Source organism: Heterocephalus glaber, unplaced genomic scaffold (assembly GCF_053883595.1).
Source record: "Heterocephalus glaber isolate CG9 unplaced genomic scaffold, H.glaber_assembly_v1.0 deba00001687, whole genome shotgun sequence".
Classification (NCBI taxonomy): Eukaryota; Metazoa; Chordata; class Mammalia; order Rodentia; family Bathyergidae; genus Heterocephalus; species Heterocephalus glaber.
This window is the reverse complement of record NW_028258412.1, coordinates 7359676-7379823: the sequence shown is the minus strand read 5'-3', so window position 1 is coordinate 7379823 and position 20148 is coordinate 7359676. Positions and strand designations below refer to the sequence as shown.

At 45.1% G+C, this 20148-nt stretch overlaps 1 protein-coding gene across 4 annotated transcripts in view; it reads left to right on the top strand.

Moving 5' to 3' along the window:
* Morc2 (MORC family CW-type zinc finger 2) overlaps window positions 1–14513 on the top strand; it is a 40811-nt gene extending 26298 nt beyond the window's left edge. The window contains exons 9-27 of one of the 4 annotated variants that reach the window (XM_013071669.3): window positions 116–241; window positions 794–873; window positions 1623–1705; window positions 1960–2045; window positions 3077–3217; window positions 3327–3481; window positions 3616–3744; window positions 4212–4317; window positions 4602–4734; window positions 6500–6574; window positions 6653–7033; window positions 7607–7738; window positions 8098–8152; window positions 8669–8810; window positions 8943–9167; window positions 9276–9369; window positions 12959–13138; window positions 13490–13573; window positions 14241–14513. In XM_013071669.3, the coding sequence (XP_012927123.1) occupies window positions 116–241; window positions 794–873; window positions 1623–1705; window positions 1960–2045; window positions 3077–3217; window positions 3327–3481; window positions 3616–3744; window positions 4212–4317; window positions 4602–4734; window positions 6500–6574; window positions 6653–7033; window positions 7607–7738; window positions 8098–8152; window positions 8669–8810; window positions 8943–9167; window positions 9276–9369; window positions 12959–13138; window positions 13490–13573; window positions 14241–14309 (2476 nt within the window). In that variant the 3' untranslated portion in view covers window positions 14310–14513. Of the gene's footprint in view, window positions 1–115; window positions 242–793; window positions 874–1622; window positions 1706–1959; window positions 2046–3076; window positions 3218–3326; window positions 3482–3615; window positions 3745–4211; window positions 4318–4601; window positions 4735–6499; window positions 6575–6652; window positions 7034–7606; window positions 7739–8097; window positions 8153–8668; window positions 8811–8942; window positions 9168–9275; window positions 9370–12958; window positions 13148–13489; window positions 13574–14240 lie in introns of all 4 variants that reach the window. The other 3 variants (XM_013071668.3, XM_013071670.3, XM_004843464.3) reach the window with 3 other exon arrangements.
* The last annotated feature ends 5635 nt before the right edge of the window (window positions 14514–20148 follow it).

Genomic DNA, 20148 nt, shown 5'->3' with positions numbered 1-20148 from the left:
GGTGGCCGGAGAAGCTAAGATGTGAGGTAGAAAGGTGGAGGACCTTCAGAGAGGCTGTCATAGCCTTGGCGGTTGTAGACTGTAAGACAGCACCCCTCTATTCTGCCCCCTCCAGGAAGCCTGAACGGCACTCTTTCAGAGCCTATGCTGCTGTGCTCTACATTGATCCCCGGATGAGGATCTTCATCCATGGGCACAAGGTGCAAACCAAGAGGCTGTCCTGCTGCTTGTACAAGCCCAGGTAGGGGTCTGCCTATCCCGGCCTGGGCCAAGGATAGGGCCTGGCTGCATTTCTCTGGGGTTTTGTTGGAATAGTGCAATGTGAGAAGCTCTTACAGTGCTATTTGGGGGCTTTTAAACTGCATGTGCTTTTACCAGAGTTATTTCTGGGTCCAAAGGGAGGGAGAGACCGATGTGACTGATGGCCTACGTGAAGTTAGCTGGCTAACTTGTCTAGCATTGTGCCTTCTTAGATGTGGAGAGTGGCAGAGTGAATTGAGTGTCTTGCTTAAGGGCCTTGGGGGCCTTCAGACAGTAAAGCAAGGGTGCAGACTTATTGAGGTTGTGAGATTAATAACACTCTGGTGAACATCAAAGACAGCAGAAGGCCAGGGATACGTGGAATAATGAGTGTTTACTCTTTTTGCCAAAATGAACTTGGATTTGTTTCATTACAAGGCCAAGGCAGCACAGCTTGGGAGGAGCCAGGAAGGCAGGGTGCTTCCTGAGCTTCTCAGGTTGGCCATCTGCCCCACTGCTTCTTGACCCTCAAATTAGTTTTTCCATTGTTCAGGATGTACAAGTATACATCTAGCCGTTTCAAGACCCGTGCGGAGCAGGAGGTGAAGAAAGCAGAGCATGTAGCACGGATTGGTAATGTCACTCCCTGTGTAGGAGGAGGGCATTGGGTGGGGGACATCTAGGGGACATAGCTTGTAGCCACAACAGGCATCTAGGAGAGAAGGCTCTGTCCACTACCCAGGAACAAGGCTGTTCTCTGAAACTCTGCTTCATTTCCATTCTAATTTTTTCTATATCCAATTCCCTTGGCACTTTTTTTCTCCAGGGTCTGTCATCCTACCTTATCTAAAGCAGTATGAAGTCTTTGGCTTGCCCAGAATGAAGAATCTCTTACTTTCCTCTGCCCCGAATACTTGTGAAATTATTTTTCCTGACTACAGGGCAGATATCTCAAAATCTCTCACCAGGGGTGACCAGGACTTCTCAAGGTTTCTCACCTGCTTTATGGCAAGTGATTGGTTCAAGACTTCTTTAGCCTTCAGCTTATGCTGAGGGCTTAACTCTTGATTGCCTCTGATATTGGAGGTGGCCTGTTTTGATTTCTTTGTGAAGTTTGAAAAGTACATCCTCAGTTATAAAGAGTACTTGCTTTCTTTGGGGTCTCCTTGATATCTTTGAATGCCGGATTTTCTTTCTGTTGTGATTCTGCAGTCCAGGCCTGAAGGATGTTTCTGTGTTGCTTACTAGCCATTGTTCCTGCAGTTGGCTTTTTCCTTGCTGGTGTACACACTTCTTGTGTGGCAGGGAATGTTCTGTGAATCCAGGAAGGATGACAGTTTTAAACCTTTGAATTCTTTATCACGGTTTCTTCTGGGTTTCAGCTGAAGAGAAGGCCCGGGAGGCAGAGAGCAAAGCTCGGACATTAGAAGTACGCTTAGGTGGAGATCTCACACGGGACTCCAGGGTAAGGCCTTAAGACCCATTTGGCTATTTTCCAGTATTTCCTGGATTGAGCCTGTGACCTGTGATTCTGGTCAAATGAAATACAGCTTTTAAGTTTGTCCCTAGTGTGGCCCATTTTCTGTAGAATGAAGGAAATCTCCAAGTATGGTTTTACATCTGTATGAAAGTTAAAATGGGATGTTGTAGATGTAATATAATATCTGCTGTGGCCCTGCTCACCTCCTCCCTTCACCTGATGCTGATGTATGTGTCCAGGTGATGTTGAGACAGGTCCAGAACACTGCCATCACCCTGCGCAGAGAAGCTGATGTCAAGAAGAGGATCAAGGAGGCCAAGCAGCGGTGAGTGCTAGGGCTATTCTTTGATCTTTTAAAATGATGTAGCCTTTGTACTGATTGATAGGTTGCCATTCCATCATCAAGACTTCTTTTAAGATACCAGTGTTGTGATTCCAAATACTTGTCGGATGTCCCTACAGAGGAGGGGTCTTTCTCTGAGTGCTCAACTATTTCCTGAGTCTACAAAAGGCTGGGCAGAGCCAACATTGCAAATACCAAACTGCCTTCACCACTGCTGTCTCACCTTTTCATTTCTTCTTTTCTTTTAATTAAAGGACATACAAAGTACTCATTGCATAAAACTTTAAAAAATAGAAAACATTTAAAAAAAAATTTAAAACTCCAGAATAGTTGTACCACTTGGTGATACTTTACTCTCATTTTTTTATATTGTAATAATATATTTATAATTCATTCTCTCTTCACTGGTTAGAAATATGGGATAGTGCTGTAGATTGAGTTTCATAGAATTTTTCCATTTAGAATGTGCATTTGCCCTGGGTCATTAAATCATCCCCTGGTCCCTTGGTCCAGCCCCAGGTCTGGAGTCTCTTAGGGATCCTTCCTATAGGCTTAGGTTTCAGATTGCTTCAGTCTGATTCCACTGTTCACCCATCTGCTCTTCAGACTCCAAGATTTGTTGACATTAATCACATGATGGTGTCCCCTCTCACATGTTCTTATGAATTTTTAACATTAATTTATGTCACAGTAGTGGAGTTTGGGGATGTTATGAAGATAACTTTGTGCTTATTCCATGTAACTGTCTTTGCAAAGATTCGCAGCAACTTTATGGTAATCTGTGCATACTTAAATCCACCCGTTTGGTTATCAAAAAGCTAAAATTGTATACTGCTGATTAGGGAAGCTTAGCATCACTGCACAGTACAGGTCAAATCTTAAGAGATCACATGAAGTAGAGATGCAAAACTTTGCTTAACATGTCTCAAGTTCAAGCTTCAGCTTAACACAACTTCATCACATTATTTGTATGCTGAGTAGATCTCCCTGAATTTTTTTGTCTATTTTGTTAGAGCACTCAAAGAACCTAAGGAACTGAATTTTGTTTTTGGGGTCAACATTGAACACCGGGACCTAGATGGCATGTTTATTTACAACTGTAGCCGCTTGATCAAGATGTATGAGAAAGTGGGCCCACAGCTGGAAGGGGGCATGTGAGTACTACCCAAGGGGAGCTTTCCAGCCCAGAAAAGGTAGAGGGTAAGTGGTAGGAGGGGCTTTGGCCAGTAAGGTGACAGAGCTGGGTTCTCCTTCTCCTTGCAGGGCATGTGGTGGGGTTGTTGGGGTTGTTGATGTGCCCTACCTGGTCCTGGAACCTACACACAACAAGCAGGACTTTGCTGATGCCAAGGAGTACCGGCACCTGCTAAAGGCAATGGGGGAGCACCTGGCACAGTACTGGAAGGACATTGCCATAGGTAATGGGGTCAGGCTGCTGGGGTTTTGCTCTTTCTCTTTATGTCTAGTTTTTGAGATGTTCTAATGGCCTGAGAGGATGAATCTAGAATGAGGATGAGGCTGGCTCCTGGTGTGATATATGACTATTTTCCAGCCCAACGTGGAATCATCAAGTTTTGGGATGAGTTTGGCTACCTTTCTGCCAACTGGAACCAGCCCCCATCCAGTGAGCTACGTTACAAACGCAGGAGAGCAATGGAAATCCCAACCACCATCCAGTGTGGTAAGTCGAGTGTTTGGAACCTCCCTCCTGACTTGATTGATACTCATAGTCTTAGGGTTCCACCAGGGATATGAGTCTGTTTGGTGGTGGCCCCGTGATCTCAGTCTTAAAGCTGTTCCCCCTCTTCTCCTGAATAAGGCAGAAGGTCACCTGACCTCCCAGGCCTCTCACTCCACAGCTGGACTAAGCTCTCTGGGTTTGGTATCAATTGTGTCTAGAATAAGTGGATGACTGAGCCAGGATCCTGTTACAGGAAGATGTGGAGCTAGGGAGTTAAGACTCCATGACATTGAGTTTTCATCCTCGCTGGAATCACTGTCCTTAAGAATTACTGTTGTGTATATATAGGCAGAGTTGGAATATGAGGAAAGATCTTTGTATGGAAAGTCTAGCGTGTCTTTGCTTTGTGTCTGGATTCCAGATATTCCGGGTTAGTGTGGCTGATGTTTGTGCTTTCTTTGTCTCAGATTTGTGTCTGAAGTGGAGGACCCTCCCCTTCCAGTTGAATTCAGTGGAAAAAGATTACCCTGACACCTGGGTTTGCTCCATGAACCCTGATCCTGAGCAGGACCGGTGAGCACTTTCTCTGACAGGGGGATTTACTTTTGGGGTAAATAACTGTGTTTCCTGAGGTCATTGCTGATATCGTATATCTCTGGGTTGATGCATGTATAGTAAGTGTTCAAGAAAGAACAAAAGAACAACAGGTGTATGTCCTGTCGTACATTTCATTTCCATGCATTGGGAGCTCTGAGGTGGTTGCTTCTTTGAGAGAAAAGGGTTGGGTGCAGAGGAAGGTCCCTGCCCTACTAGAACCCTGTTTTGCCACAGCTTCCCCCAGTGCCTTCTCTCTATAGATGTGAGGCTTCTGAACAAAAACAGAAGGTTCCCCTGGGGACATTCAAAAAGGATCCAAAGACACAGGAAGAAAAGCAGAAGCAGCTATCAGAGAAAATTCGCCAGCAGCAGGAGAAGCTGGAGGCCCTTCAGGTGTGTGGGTCATTGGCAGTGGGCAGAGCCTGTGCCAGGGGTCTGCTTGGGATAAGATCTTTTAGTTAGCTTTCCCATCTCCTCAGGTTGTTTCACCTTCTACTTGCCCAGGCATATGCTTGCCAGGGCTTTCCAACCTCAAGCACCAGATTCAAACACTGATTTTCAAGTATGCCTTGTTTATTCTTTAAAAAAAAGAGAGAGAGAGAGAGAAATTAGTTTATATACTCCAAAGTGGTCCAATTTATTTAGACATGTATATAATCCCCAGAAAATAAATACCCTATCTTAGAAGTAACCAATACTGAATTTCCTTCCAATTCTTCATGAATACATATGTATAAAACTCATAAATATGTATTTTAAATAGTAGTATGAAGATCATGTCATATATTTTTTATATACATGTTTATACATCTATTTTTTTCTTGATAATTTTTTAGAATAAGTTTGCAAAACTAATGGCTTTTTTAAATAACTCTTCTCACATCAACCTCCGGAATATGTGTTAATTTCTGTTCTTTACCAGCACATATGAGAATTATTTTTAAATATTTTTGCAAATTTGAGGGAACTCTTCACTGCTTCCTTGAGCTTTGGTCTAACACAAACTTGAATCACCTCCACTGGCAAATTTGATGGGCATTTTATAATTCTAACTTCTTTTGTATTTTTAAGATTGGATAATTTTTTCATATGTCCACTTACATTTCTGGGTTTCTTTTCTTGATTTGTCCATTTTTTTAGGTATGTTATATGATTTCATATTTATTAAAAAATGTTTTGGTTACTTTTCTTGTTGCTGAGACAAAAATACCCAACACTCAAAGTTAAAGGAGGAAAAGTTTATTTGGATTACCGTTCATAGAGGTTTCAGTCCATAATTGGCTGGCTCCAAGGCAGGGTGGCATGGAAGAGGGGCATCACAGAGGATAAAAAGTCCATGGCAAAGCAGGGCAGGCAGAAGGTAGCAAGCAGCAAGTAAGTGACGAGTGATAACCTGATCCCTCTTTCTGTTCCTTATATTTTATCCAAGCTGCCCTCCAAAGACAGGTAGCCTCACACTCTTAATCCTAGCATCCCAGGAATAAATCTCAGCATTACATCCTTGATGCCAGCATCACACACTGTAGATCCAGCCACCTCCAAAAAGCCCTCACCTGTGACCTCATGAGGCTTTGGGGGGACATCTAGATACAAGCCATAGCACAAAAGTATTTTTTAGCCAGGTGTGGTGATACACATCTGTAATCTCAACACTTGGGAGGCTGAGGCAGGAGGATCTCCACGAGTTCAAGGCTGGCCTGAACTGCATAGGAAGACCTTGCCTTTTAAAGTTTTTCTTTTTGACTTCTGTGTCTCTGCAGATGGCGCTCTCACCAACTCAAAATGTCTTAAGTGTGCCCCCTGTCTGCTCAATCCTTCTGTCTTTTCTAATTAGGAAAATGTTTTTTAAGTTTCCTGTATCCATTAGGCCTTTTCCATCTTTTATAGCTCTTTTTATAGAAATGTAGTTGAATGACACTTTCTCCATTCAGGTGTGGAGTTAATTACATAGTATCCTATAATTTGCTGAGTTGTATGTATTTTTGTTTCCCCACTGAGAATGGGAAGCTTGTAGGAATATGATTGTGGCTCAAGTTTAGTTAGCTTTGCTTTGCTTTCTTTGTCCTCACTGTCCCAGACACATAATAAGGATCCAAAAATCATTCACTTGAATATACCAAGGTATGCAAACAACTTCATCATCAGGTTTGCCTTGCAGAAAACCACCCCCATCCGTTCCCAAGCTGACCTGAAGAAATTGCCCTTGGAAGTGACAGCCAGACCTTCCACTGAGGTAAAGCAGGGGTATGGGAGGGACTTGAATGTCTCTGGCTAAAATCAGTATTCTCATTCTCTATGAACGTTTTTTTAGGAACCTGCTCGAAGACCTCAGCGTCCTCGGTCACCACCTTTACCTGCTGTGATCAAGAATGCCCCAAGCAGACCACCTTCCCTGCAAGCTCCCAGACCAGTTATCCAACCTCGAAAGGCTCCTGTCATCAGCAATCCCCCAAAGCCTCCTGCTCTGGCAGCCCAAGTAGAGGCCAGTACTTCCAGGCTGCTCCAGCCACCTGAGGCACCCCGAAAGCCTGTGAACATGCCAGTCAAGACTGCCCCCCGGACCACTTCTCTGGTGCAGCCACTGTCGTCATCTCTACTGCCCAACTCCAAGAGTTCTCGGGAGGTCCCTGCAGCCAAAGTTATTAAGACTCCAGTGGTCAAGAAGCCAGAGCCACCTGTTAAACTCTCCCCAGTAAGCTGCTTTGCCTTCAGTCCCTAGCCATGGGCAGTACTATGGGAGTGGAATTGTGTCATTTCAAAGCTGTACTGGGGGAGCTGTAGGAAGGTCACCAGATCTAAGTCTTTTCTGCTGTACCTGAGGGAGAGCCTAGGTAGCTGAAGGGACTTGGTCAGGGACACAGAGCAAGTCGATTCCTTATCCAGGGAACTCTTCACTGCTTCTTTGAGCTTTGGTCTGACACAAATTTGAATCACCTCCACTGGTGTCTCAACAGTGTGTGGGCATAGGTTGGCAACCTGGTGACAGATGGCCTTGGTAGGTTGTGGCAGTAGTCACTGTGTCAGGGAATTCACAGCTGGCTGGCCAGTGTAAGGCAAGAGTAAACAGAGGCTTTTCCTGTGATATGCTTTGAGCAGAGGTCCTCATGGTGTAGGGCATGTATGCTTGTATATTTAATGAGTATTCTCAAGCAGGAATTGAGAAGAGTACCAATCCCTCTCTGAACAGATCCTTTAGACCATATGAGAATTTCCTGCATTTTGAGGGGTAAACAGGGCTCCTCACATTTCCACCTTCTTACTCTAGGCTACCACTGGTCGTAAGCGGAGTCTTGGGGTCTCTGATGAGGAAGAAGCTGAGGAAGAGGCTGAGAGGAGGAAGGAGAGGTGTAAGCGGGGCAAATTTGCTGTGAAGGAGGAGAAGAAGGAATCCAATGAGGTAGGGCTTGAGATGAGTTTCTCAGATGAGTCTTCTTGAGTCTTCTCATTTCTCTTGAGATGAGTCTTCCCAGGGTCCGCCCCATCCCTCACATTTTGTGCTAACTCCTATTGTTGAACTGAGCCTTCCACAAGCCTAGCTAATCTCTCAAGGACTGTCGGTCACCTAGATGACTAGACCCCCATGTCTCACATTCTGTCCTTGCCTAGTATTCTGTGGGCTGGTGACTTTAAAAAGTGATTTAAATTGCAGCATTAAAAAACATAAAGGTAACAGCTGATAACCCATAGTGTCCAGTAACATAAAAGTCTAACTTTTAGGGGCACAGGGGTGCTCCTGACAGTCTGTTTTCCTTATAGCTCTCAGACAGTGCTGGAGAAGAAGACCCAGGTGACCTCAGAAAGGCTCAGAAAGGTGAGTTTTTGGAGATCCCTGGTAGCCCAGGTTGGAAATAGAAGTGGAGCCTTTGCCAGTAGCAGTTAAATCTGAAGGCTTGCGGAGTTTTCCTGGGCCTGGACTCTGTGCAGCAGCAGACCCAAGTCTAAGAGTAAGGAGAATTCTGAAGATAAAACATCTTCATTCATGCTTGTGTTTTTTATTTTCTGAAGGTGGGGGAGGAGTGTTAGGGATTGAACCCAGGCACTTGCTCTACCACTGAGCCACATCCCTAGCTCCATTTTGTGGTTATTTTTTAACACTTAATTCCTTGGCATTCACCCCTGGTGACTGCCGGCTCATCCTCCTACTTTTTGGCATCCCAGTGACAGATGAAGAAGGAATCTATGCTGGCTGGACTGTGTATCCCTGGAATAGCAGGGGCAAGGACTCCTGTCTTCTAGGCCCTGGGGCATCTTCAAGGGGTTGAGTGGGTGAGTGGCTCAGTGGGTTACTCTCATCTGATTCTTTAATTCTCACTTTCCAAATTTTCAGATAAAGGGCTACATGTGGAAGTACGTGTGAACAGGGAGTGGTATACAGGCCGTGTCACAGCCGTGGAGGTGGGCAAGAATGTGGTACGGTGGAAGGTGAAGTTTGACTATGTACCCACAGATACAACTCCAAGAGACCGCTGGTAATACTTTCTTCTGGGTGACCAGGATGACAGAAGTTGGCTAGGACAAGGGGAGGAGAGTTCTCTGCCCTGCTCTCATCAGTCTATTTGAAGAGGCCAGGACAGACATGACACAAATTGTATCCTCCATAGGGTGGAGAAAGGCAGTGAAGATGTGCGGCTGATGAAGCCACCTTCTCCAGAGTATCATACCCCTGACACACAGCAAGAGGGTCGGGAGGAAGAAGAAGCTGTGGTGGCTCAGCAGGCTGTAGCCATGGCAGAGCCCTCTACCTCTGACTGCATCCGCATTGAGCCTGACACCACTGCTCCAAGTACCAACCATGAAACCATTGATCTCCTGGTCCAGATTCTCCGGTTTGTTCCTTTTGTCTTCCTGTTCCAGGATGACATCTGCTCTCCACACTATCAGCTCTCCATGATCTTGTGCCATTCTGAGTTCCCATCCCTGTCTTTCTTCCTTAGGAATTGCTTACGGTATTTCCTGCCTCCTAGTTTCCCCATCTCCAAGAAGGAGCTGAGTGTTATGAATTCAGACGAGCTAATATCTTTCCCTCTGGTGAGTCTGCCTGACCTTTAATTTTACCCCTGCCATACTGTAGGCTTGTTGTGATTACTCTTGTGATTGTTAGCACTAAGCTGCGTGCCCTACTTCAGCCAATTCCCCTTTCTTTATGTTGAGGAGAAAAAGTAGTTTAACTAGATAGGACGCAGATAGCCAGCTCTACCCTATCATAGGTGCTAGTGGCTTAGCCTCCATTATGGACAGTATGCCTGGTTTGACATTTTAAGACAAGTACATTCCATTTCCTCTCTGCCCTAGAAGTGGGAGTAAATCTGTCCCAGGTAGCAGCAAAGAGTTTAGACTGAAAACTTGAGACTGGGAGAGATGTAGAGAGCAGCTTGTGGCATGTAGAGATGAGCACTGGCAAATGTGATGTGTTGCCTTTTCCAGCAAGTCCTCTGCTGGATCTCAACAGGATAGTCCTGTCTTCTGTGGCTTAAGATGGTGAACTCTAGGTTGTTATCAGGTAGCGGGACATGAGGCCAAGAGCTGAGTGCTGTGGAAATGGCACCTGGAGAAAGGCGAGAGAGTGACCCAGGCTAGAGGAAACAAGGGTTTTGGCAAGTGGCTGTCTGTGTAAGTGAAGAGGGTTCTAAGCATGGGACTTAGGTGAACAAAGGCACAGGGAGTCAGGGCAGCAGGTTGTAAGGTGAGCATTCAGGGTAGGAGGCGCCTAAGAGTAGGAAACAGTGCATCTTGAGTGACCGACCAGTCTTAAGTATGCTGGCTTAACCTCTGTAGGAGTGCCAGCAAAGGTTTGAGCTGAGGAAATTGTCAAGTCTGACACATGTCTAGGGCAGGGGCTAAAAAGCCTTTTCTGTAGATGGCCAGTTAGCAAATAACTACAGGTTTGCAAGCCAAACAGTCTCTGTTGCAACTACTCATCTCTGCCACTATACCATGAAAGCAGCCACAGGTACTCCATCACAGAATGGATGTGACTGTACAGGTTCTAGTGAAGCTTCATTTAGAAAAACAGGCAGTATTGGGGCTATAGTCTGCTGTTCCTACCTTTAAGAGGGATATCTTTGATAGCAGTATGTTTGGGTAGGATAGGTGGTAAACTCAGGGGCATTTGTAAAGGTCACAGGTAAGAGGACAGGAGCTAGGGTGGTGGGAGTGGGCCACTGGGTGAAAGAACTGTGTCAGCGGTTAATGACAGACATTTCATGGACTGGCAAGTCACAGGGAACATGCAGAGTTTACACCTGCTGTGTGTGTCTCAGACCTGTTGAGATTTGGAGGTTGATATAACTGGGAGAGAAAATGGAGAAGTGTAAGGAAGGTGATGAGCTGAGGTTTGTGGTATGCCAGAAGTGCCAGCACCATGTTTCTGGTAATGTGCAGTGGGGAGGCAGAGATAAAGGAGTAGCCCTGGAGGGCCGAGGAGGTCAGAGCTGAAGAGGGGGTCTGGGAGTCATTCCCATTAAGTGAGGTATTTGTTAGGAATAACTCAGTTTTCCAGGGAAGAAGATAGAATGGAGACTACAGAATTTGTATGTCCAAGATGTGGGGCCCTCATGTGAGGGTTGTATGGTTGATAATTTGCCAGAGATAAAAAAAGATGGGGGTGTGTCTCTTTATTACTTTAAAAAAAATGAAATAAGCTAGTTGAAGAAACTAAGACCCAGAGAAGTAAAGTCTGTTGGTCAGAGATGGAAAACAGACCTGAAACCCACACACTTCTTAGGATGGATCTTGCTCTCCCCATAATATCACCTTGCTCTCCTTGTGAAGGGAAGGGGCATGGCATTCAGTGAGGAGTTAGAAGGTGGCAGAATGCATGATGGCATCTTCATAGAAGGCTCCACACTTAAGCTTTTGCCCTTGTTTAGGCTGTGGGTGCTTTGCAAATCTCAGGAGAACAGACAGACAGTGAGGTCTGGCTGGCATCTTCTTGTCAGATACAGGGGCCAAGCAACTCTCCCTGGTTCCAAAGTAGAGAGAATTTAACTCAACATTTGTTGCTTTTGGCTTAAAGTTGTTGCCAGACTCAGCAACCAACAGTGGGACCTCTGCAGTGAGCACGACTGTTCAGCCCAAAGCAAAGTCAGTCTCAATGTCTGAATCTAAAAATAGTATCTAGCTTATTTTTGTAAAAGGAGATATAATACAACTTCGACCTGCTGGTTATGATGTCTAAAATCACTCAAACTTTTCTTTGTTTAGCGTCAGGGACTCAACAGAATCTAAGTTCATTATGTGCCTATCAGTTCAGTTTGTAAACACTGGTCCTTTTTCCCCATCATAACAGATCAAGAGTTCCCTGAAGTCCTCTAACATTTGCAAGGTTCTCTTTGGGCCTTGCAAATATTAGATTCAAACATCATTTTAAAAAAAGCAAAGTAATAGCTGTTATGGATGTCTAGTTGCCTAGAAATAAAAAGTTAAAAAAACTAGTATGAACCCTGGTTGTCCTCATAACATTGTATACTGAATTTTATCTTTTTTTTTTTTTTGGTACTGGGGATCAAACTCAGGACCTTGTGCTTGCAAGGCAGACAGAGGAACCACTAAGCTAAATCCCCGGCCCTGTATTCTGAATTTCAATGGTTTGAAGCTGGCTTGAATTTTATTTTAGAATCTCAGGATGATTTGCATGTGTGTGTGCACGTGTCTGTGTGCTGAATGTGACATTTCTTTTGCCATCCTGGTTTGAGAGAGATAATTGTCTAGATTGTAAGGTGAATAATGAAGTTAAACACTTGCAGGTAATAGTTTTTAAAGAAAAACAGCAGCCGGAAGCTTCTCAGTGCCGACAGCTTATGCATCTTTATAAAAGTAAATAAATGCTAGAGTTGGTTAGACTGCAGTGGCCAGCCAGGACCTGTAGTTCTGAGTTTCTTTTCATCAGAATTAGCTCCTCATTCTTAGTGATTCCTGATTAAATCATGTTATAAATTTGACCTTAGAAAATGCACCTAAAGAGATTCTGTGCAAAAAAAATTTTTTCCATACACTGACATTCCATTATAACATTTCATTTGAAATATTTTGCTGCCTTTTCAAAGTTTGAAAAGCCATCTGTCTAGGGAAGCTGCTAATTAACAATAGTACCTCACACCTTGGAGGTTTCAGGGCCTCAGGGATGATAGTGAAATCCCCTGATGCTGGAAAAATACCTACTTACAGAAATCTAGAGGTATTGGATCTGGTGGGTGCTTGATAATATTTGTGGAAGAGAAATGTTTTGGTCCTGACATAGCTGGAAATTACTTAAAAGTGGATTGCCAAAAAAGGCCAATAGTGAAGTTAAGAAAGTGTGATTGGACTGGTAGACTTATCCTGCATCCTTTTTTTTACCATCTGGAGTCGTAGGAGATAGCCCTCTCATTTATTTCATGGCTTGCTGTCTGCCAAAGCACTTTCCTGAGTGCTTTAACTAGATGACCATGACCTCATCCTCATAGCAGCTCCATGAGACAGGAATTAAGTTCTCTCTACTTTGGATCCAAGGAGACTGCTTGCCCCTTGTATCTGAGACATTTCTTCAAACCAAACATCCTTGGCAGACCTGTGCCGGTTTAGAAGGGCCCTGGTGACCCCTGTGAATTCATGTTTCCCTCTCTGGCTCCTTCCACAGAAAGAGTACTTTAAGCAATATGAAGTGGGGCTCCAGAACCTGTGCCATTCATACCAGAGCCGTGCTGACTCACGGGCCAAGGCATCTGAGGAAAGCCTGCGCACCTCTGAGAGGAAGCTCCGTGAGACAGAGGAGAAGCTGCAGAAGCTGAGGACCAACATCGTAGCACTCCTGCAAAAGGTGCAGGAGGTGAGCCAGGCAGCCCTCTTACTGCAGCTGAACCACCTGGTCTTTCAGGGAGGGGGGCCCAGGCACCTCCTGCTCTTTGCTCATAGGACTCTATCCACTCACTGGAATCTGTGGTTCCAATCCTGCCTGCCCAGCGTCCTGACCAGGACGGCTTGAGGTGTGGTATGACTGCCTGGGCCTCATCCCAGCCAGACCCACCTTGTATAGCCTGGTTTGTGAACCCTCCAAGCTATAAAACAAAGTTCTTGCTTTTCCACATGACACCCAGAATGGGGAGTTCCCTTTAGATAAGTGTTAATCAAGGCAGCAAACAACTGAGGGCCTGCTCTGTCCTTTCCTCAGGGTCTAGGGAGAACAAAGACAGGCCAGATAAGGTTCCAGTTCTTGCAGCCCCACATTCTGGTGGAGGAGACAGAGCTACTGATGGTACGCTGTCCTATGCAATAACTAGTAAGAGAGAACGCTGGGGAAGGCCACTTGTCTAGGGTGTCCAGGGTTGGCCACTAAGGAAGTGGTGTTTGAGCTAAGAATGGATGCTGACCATGCAAAGAGTGGGACATGAGCACTCCAGGCAGAGGAAAGATGAGCAGGACTTGGTCTTAGTGGGGAGCTGTGTGTGGTATGAGAGGCAGGGTTGTACAAGGTGGGATTTGATCCTGAGAACAGTGGGAAGTCACTGGAGGGGTGTGGCATGGTCCAGTTTTCAGTATGACACTTTGGTTGATTGGAAGGGTAAAGGTTAGATTTAGGGAACCTGGTGAGATTCTCACAGCTAGGTAAGACACAGTGATGGCCTGGACACTGGGTGGTGACAGTGAGAAGTGGGAGAAGTAGGTATATTAATATCTGAGGGAAAGATAGCTAAGGCAAGTGGGAACTTGTAGAGGCAGGATGGGAGCAAGATAATCTGGATGTCATCTGAGCATATAGATAGGGAGGGGTTAGGGATCAAGACAGGACAGGTACCTGACAGCCAAGGTACAGGGGATGAGGAAGAGATGCTGGGCTCAGCCCAGGAGCTGGGAGAAGGGTGGAAAGGCTAGTTCCCACACCACTTTCTGGCCCTGGCTGATCCTGCCCTACTCTATTCCAGGACATAGACATCAACACAGATGATGAGCTGGATGCCTACATTGAAGACCTCATCACCAAGGGGGACTGAGGGGCCAGGAGCCAGAGATCAGCTCCCCTGCCCACCTGCCCCTCAACACAGCAGCTTCAGGGAGGGAGATTTCATTTATGGGTTGATGGACTTAACCTTTGATTTGATTCATGTGAGACATTTGTGCTTTTGGAAGGACAGATACTTTGATTCTTTGAATCTTCCTCCCTAAGTTTATAAATATTTATTTTTTAAAAGAAACAGGCTGTGCTTGCTGTGAGACCATACTTTTTTTATAACTCTTGAGTAAAGGACAGAACCTTTATACTTTGACCATACTAGGTTGCCACTTCAGCTTCTGGCTCCTCAAAATAGTGGTGAGACCAGTACCATCCTGAGAGGTTCTGGGGGACATCTGTGGTTTCTTTCCTCTCTCACATCAGGGCTGTGAAGGTCTGCAGTTAGCCCCAAGTAGCTGTCAGAGTCACCCTAGCTATGGCATCATTCAGACAGTTTGGGGAAGAAAGATCTTGCTATTCAGCCTTCCCATCCTCACTCATGTTTTCTCTGAAGGACTGATTTCCTCCTTCAGCTTGAGTGTGAGGTTTCCTGCCTCAGCTTGAGTCCAGGTTGAGGAGTAGATAGCTCCACCTGGTCAGATCCCTGACTTGGTTAGCACTTTTGAGTGTTTTAATTCCAAAGGATTCCTTAGGGAAGGAGCAGGTGTATGAAAGTCCTGGTGCTAAGCTGGCAGAATTCTCCATCTGTGGCTTCCTCAGATGGTACAGGTCTCTGGAGATCCTGCTACTGTTTTTCTACTTCCCTTTGTCTAGCTCCACCAAGGTGTGGCATAGCCACTGCTCCCCGGCAGTCAGAAGGACTGTTAGGGACTCCAGAGGTAGTTCTGTAGGAAGTTCATCTCACCTTCCCTCCCTTTCCAGACACAGCCTTAGAAGCTGTGTCCTTCAATAACTACTCAGGGTCAAAGACAAAGACAAGAGCTACTGTGTTTTAACAGCCATTGGAGAAATTCTGGTTCCATTTCCTGCAGCTCTTTTCCCATTACTATTTGAAGCCTCTGAAAGCATAAGAACTGTGGCCTGGTACCACTGATTCAAACTTTTCTTGGGTGTGTTTTCACTATTAACCTAACATGGGTCAGCAGTGCCTACCAGCTGCCCTGTGAAGGCTACAGAAGACCAAGAAGCAGGGGTGAGGGACTCGGGTCACACTGGAATTCAGTCCTTCTCCACTTGTACATGTGGCTAGAAGCACCTATGACTTACCAGTCAGATTCTAAGCTTCCCCAAACCATATCTACAAGAGAGGATTGTTTGGAGGAGTAACACTAAGAAGTAGTCTTTCTTCTCTGAAACATTCTCTAAGAGACTTGAAATTCTCTGAGTGGGTGATCCTCATCCTGCTCTTTGGTTACCCCAGTCAATGTGTCATCCATTTTTGTCCTCAAACCTGTTTTAATCTAAAAGGAAGATCTGCATTTTTACTTGAGTAATGCTCAAGATTTTTACTTACCTATGTGATCAAAATGCAATACAGTAAGTCCCCAACTAACGAACATTCAAGCTGCGAACTTTTACAGATACTAATGGACCTTGCATTATGTACATTTGTAGATGTGAACAAATCGAGGCAGTATCTCATGTGTCTCCCAGACATTGTCACAGTTGTGTTGCTGTGAGCCTACTTTACAGTGCAATAGTGTACAGTAGTACAGTGCTTAGTCAGAGCCCAGGATGCCCGGAAGCAAGAGGAAAAGCAGTGGTGATGTGGAGGGGACTGCTAGGAAGCACAGAGCAGTAACCATGGAAGCAAAAATGAGAGATTGGATTGAGGCAAAAAAATGGTAGATGTCACTTGTTCTTTTTGTGTTTTTTTAAAGCTTTACATTGTATATTTGTGTCAAAGATATATAAGACTCCTTTTGTGGAACTTGCGAACGAATCTGACTTAATGAACTTTCTCCTGGAATGGAGTTGGTTTGTTAAGTTGGGGACTTACTGTACTATAAACTTCTACTGGTGAGACTTCTGAACTCAGTCTGTTTTCAGTGAAATCCAGCACCCTCCAGCTCTTTATTCTTTTTATCTTGTGGCTTTAAACAGTCTTCAAAGTCTTCATCTCTACCATGTTCATTGTTTAAGCTTCAGACTCCTTAACACCCACAGAAATGGAAAGACTAGATTTCTTAGATGTTTCAGCTTCAACTTCTGGGTGTGCTTAGTGCAACCTCAGCTCTACTGAACAGTCTTTTCCAGGCAAAGATCTTGCTGTTCTGGATGGGATATAAAATGCAAAGGTCTCCTCCTTTCCAGAAATATCACAGGACAGTTGACTGGCATGGAGCTGTGTGGCAACATGGGAGGAAGAAGAAAATCTGGCTCATCTGTAGCAGGAAGGTCCTTAGCACAAGGCTGCAAGAAAGTGAGGGCAGCAACCTTCTTATGGAGAGAGTTGAGAACTTTGCTTGGTTGGCTGGTTTGGTTTTTTAAGTGATGTGCACATGGTTTAAAGTCCTGAGCCAGGCATAGTGGCACATGCCTCTAGTCCCAGCATTTGTGAGGCTGAGGGAGGAGGACTGCCATGAGTTCAAGGCCAGCCTGGGCTACATAGCAAGACCCTGTTGCAAAAAGAAAAAAAGGGCCGGGGATTTAGCTCTGGTTTCGCCACCTGCTGTGCAAGCACAAGGACCGAGTTCGATCCCTGGTACCAAAAAAAAAAAAAATTCCAAACAGTACAAAAGGCTGGAGCATGAAAAGCAAGGCTTCTTTCCACCCAGTTCCCAAATTCTTACTGAGTGTATCCATCCTGAGTTCATGTGTACACACACACACACACACACACACACACACACACATATGTTCTGCTGTTTTCCACTGAGTGGACTTTAGAACCTGTTTCAGAATAGCCCACAAGGGTCTACTTTATTCTGAATAACCACGGATGTATTGTCATTTAACATTCCCTACTTGTGAGCATTTGGGCTGTTTTCTAAAATTTAGAAAAAGTGCTGAGTGTACGTGCTCATTAATTTAGATCTGTATTTACTAAGGGTAAATTCCAGAAAGGAAAATGGCTGTCAGTGCATTAACTTTTAAGCTACACTCCCACACTGCCTTTAAGGAAAAACTTCCAATGTCAGTTCCAACAGTGCCCCACCCACAACTTGCCAGTATGTATGTAACTCTTTACTAATGTGTAAATTGATGGATTGAGTTCATTTGAATTAGTTTAATCAATGAGATTTAATGTCTTCATTGGCCAGTTATGTTTCTCTTCTGATACAGGACAATATGTAGCTCTGAATCGGGTTAGGGACCTTTTTGTAAATAAGATTTAAAAAATAAGGTGCAAAGTCCTCAGGAAAATGTCTGCCTTACAGGACTCCAGAGCCCCTAAATGTCCCAGGGATTTTGGATTAAAAAGCTCACTTTTGTCTATCACTAGATCAGGACAAGGGTATGACATTTTTGTTTACTAAAAGAAATTAAAGATTAATATGGGCTTAGAAACCTTTTCTGCTTCCTTAATCTGTCTTAGCAACACTATTTTTTGCCTTGTTAGGTTTACTCTCCTCTCCCCTTTACGTGAATTTCAAACCCAGGGTTGAAGTAGCATTGTCCAAGAGACCACAGCTCTAAGGACCAATGTCAAACCTGATAGCTTCAAACTTTTTCCATTTACACAGAACTTGGCTTGATCTGAGTGGTCTGCTTCCACTGGCTGCTTGTTCCTGTTGGAAGGCCATTCTGCAGCTGAGCTGGGTTGTGAGGAACCTACTGACAGGTCTCCAAGGTTCCTGAAATGTTCTGAGAATCCCACTGCAGGCTTCTGGCCTTTGTTGGCGATGGAACCTCTGAGGCTTCCTATGAGTAGCCATATAGATTTTGGTTCTTGGGACAGTTGCACAGCCAAATTGGCCACAGAAGGTAGAACTCCAAAAGAATGTGCTTTCGGACTGTTAGTTCGGGGTCTGCTGGAGGAACCCTCTCCACAGTGAGCAGGACAGACTTCACAGGGGAAGGACCTGGCAAAGAACATCCCAAGATGTTGCCAGGCCTGCTTTTCAGTCTAGCTGTTAACATTTAGTAACTTGCCATCCATGAAACAGGCCCAACCAGGACCAATGGTGGGTCCAGCAGAAATTTCCTTCTGTTTGCAGTGCTTCAGACAAGTCACTCCATTCTGGCTCCCAGTCCCTCTAAAATGAAATGGTTGCATGATGGTAGACATTTTCCAGTTTAGCTCCAGGGCCAGGTCTCCACCTGAAATTTATCCAGCCTTTATAGAAAGGTGATAACTGGAGCTGCTCTGGTGGAAGTTGTGATGGGGCCCAGTACCTCTTGCTACCTTGACCTCCAATCCTTACTTGAAAGATTCCCTATTCTCCACTTGGAGGCCGACAGGTGCTTACTCAATGACACATGTAGCAGCGATATGTTTAGTCAGTTCCAGTTTCCAAGGATGAGGGCTGGACTTCCAAGCAGCCTCCATCTGGCCTGTGATGCAGATATCTATGGTATTTCTTGGGGCTCTGGCATTCCCAGTAGCTGCCAGCCAAGGTCTGGACAGTGGGGAAGTTCATACCACTTGGGCAAACTTGGACCAGTGAGAGGATAAGGATCCAGCAGACACATCCTGTGCCTTCTAGATTGCTGAGATACTTCCAAGAGTCCCCAATGTTGCAGATTTCTCCCCAAACTGGCCAACTCTCATCTGCTACTGTGACTCACCGTCCTTCCATCCTGCATTAAAAGTTCTGGGCTCTTGATGCCCTCCTGAAAGAATACCTGGCGAGTCAAACCGATCTATCACTAGGTTGGTATCACTAGGTTTGGGTGCCACGGTGGTCAGAGGAGACCCCCTAGATTGTCGGAAAGAAGTTTTTGAGTTCTTCATGGTTAATCATAAGCTACTGCAGTACAAAACATGCCCAAGAGCTGAATGAACATTCTTACCTGGCCCAGACGACAAGGCTAGCACGACAGCACTCTCCCGGAAGCTTAGCGAATGGCTGATGCTCAGTTCCACCCCTGCACCGGCCGCCTCCCAGCTGGCCAACGGCGGTTTTGCAGATAACTCCTGCTGTAGCTCAGACCTTTAAGCGGGAGGACCAACTCCTCATGGGAAATTGTTGCTAAGCCACCCGGAGAGGCCTTGCGCACGCGCCTTGGAAACTTGGTGCTCCTGCGCACGTGCGGACACCGTGGCTCCTGGCTCTCAACGCACCAGGCAGTTATCAGGCGTCAGCAAGGGCAGCCCAAGCAGAACAAATGAGAGGGGAAAAAAAATGTCTCCTCGAGGGCTGCATATTCAAATCCAGGGTGCAGATGAAACCTTTTTCTCAATTGTTTTCCAACTTTTTGAGAGATTACTATAGAAACCTTTTTTTTTTTTTTTTGGTACATTTTCTGACTGAGCGTCCTTATTTCTGCAAGGTGGAGGACCTGAAAAGAGGCTGCTTGTTTTTTCTTTTGCCTTAAAGGGCCAGCCTGTTGGCCTCTCCCCCGGCCTGACCTGAGAGTTCTTGGAGTTTCACGACGTTTATTTTCTACAGGTTTGCGATGTTTGTTGAAAGGTAAGCATTTTTAGGTTTTTGTGTTTTCTGTCACGCTAAGGAAAATCCATCCCCTTTTCTATACCAATACTTCTGCTGCAGTGTTTTTAAATTTTTCTGTCAACCTTCAGTCCCAGTGGAATATGCTTTAGTCTAAACCACAAGAAAGGAATCAAACTTTGTAGTCTCCCCGCCCCCCCCCCCAGGTGGAAATTCACTTACCTCATTTATTATATGAACCACTTGGGCTATTATTTATATTTCCTGGTGTTTGATTTGAATCGTTGGTTGGAGACACCCCTTAGGGCAGTGGAGACATCCTAT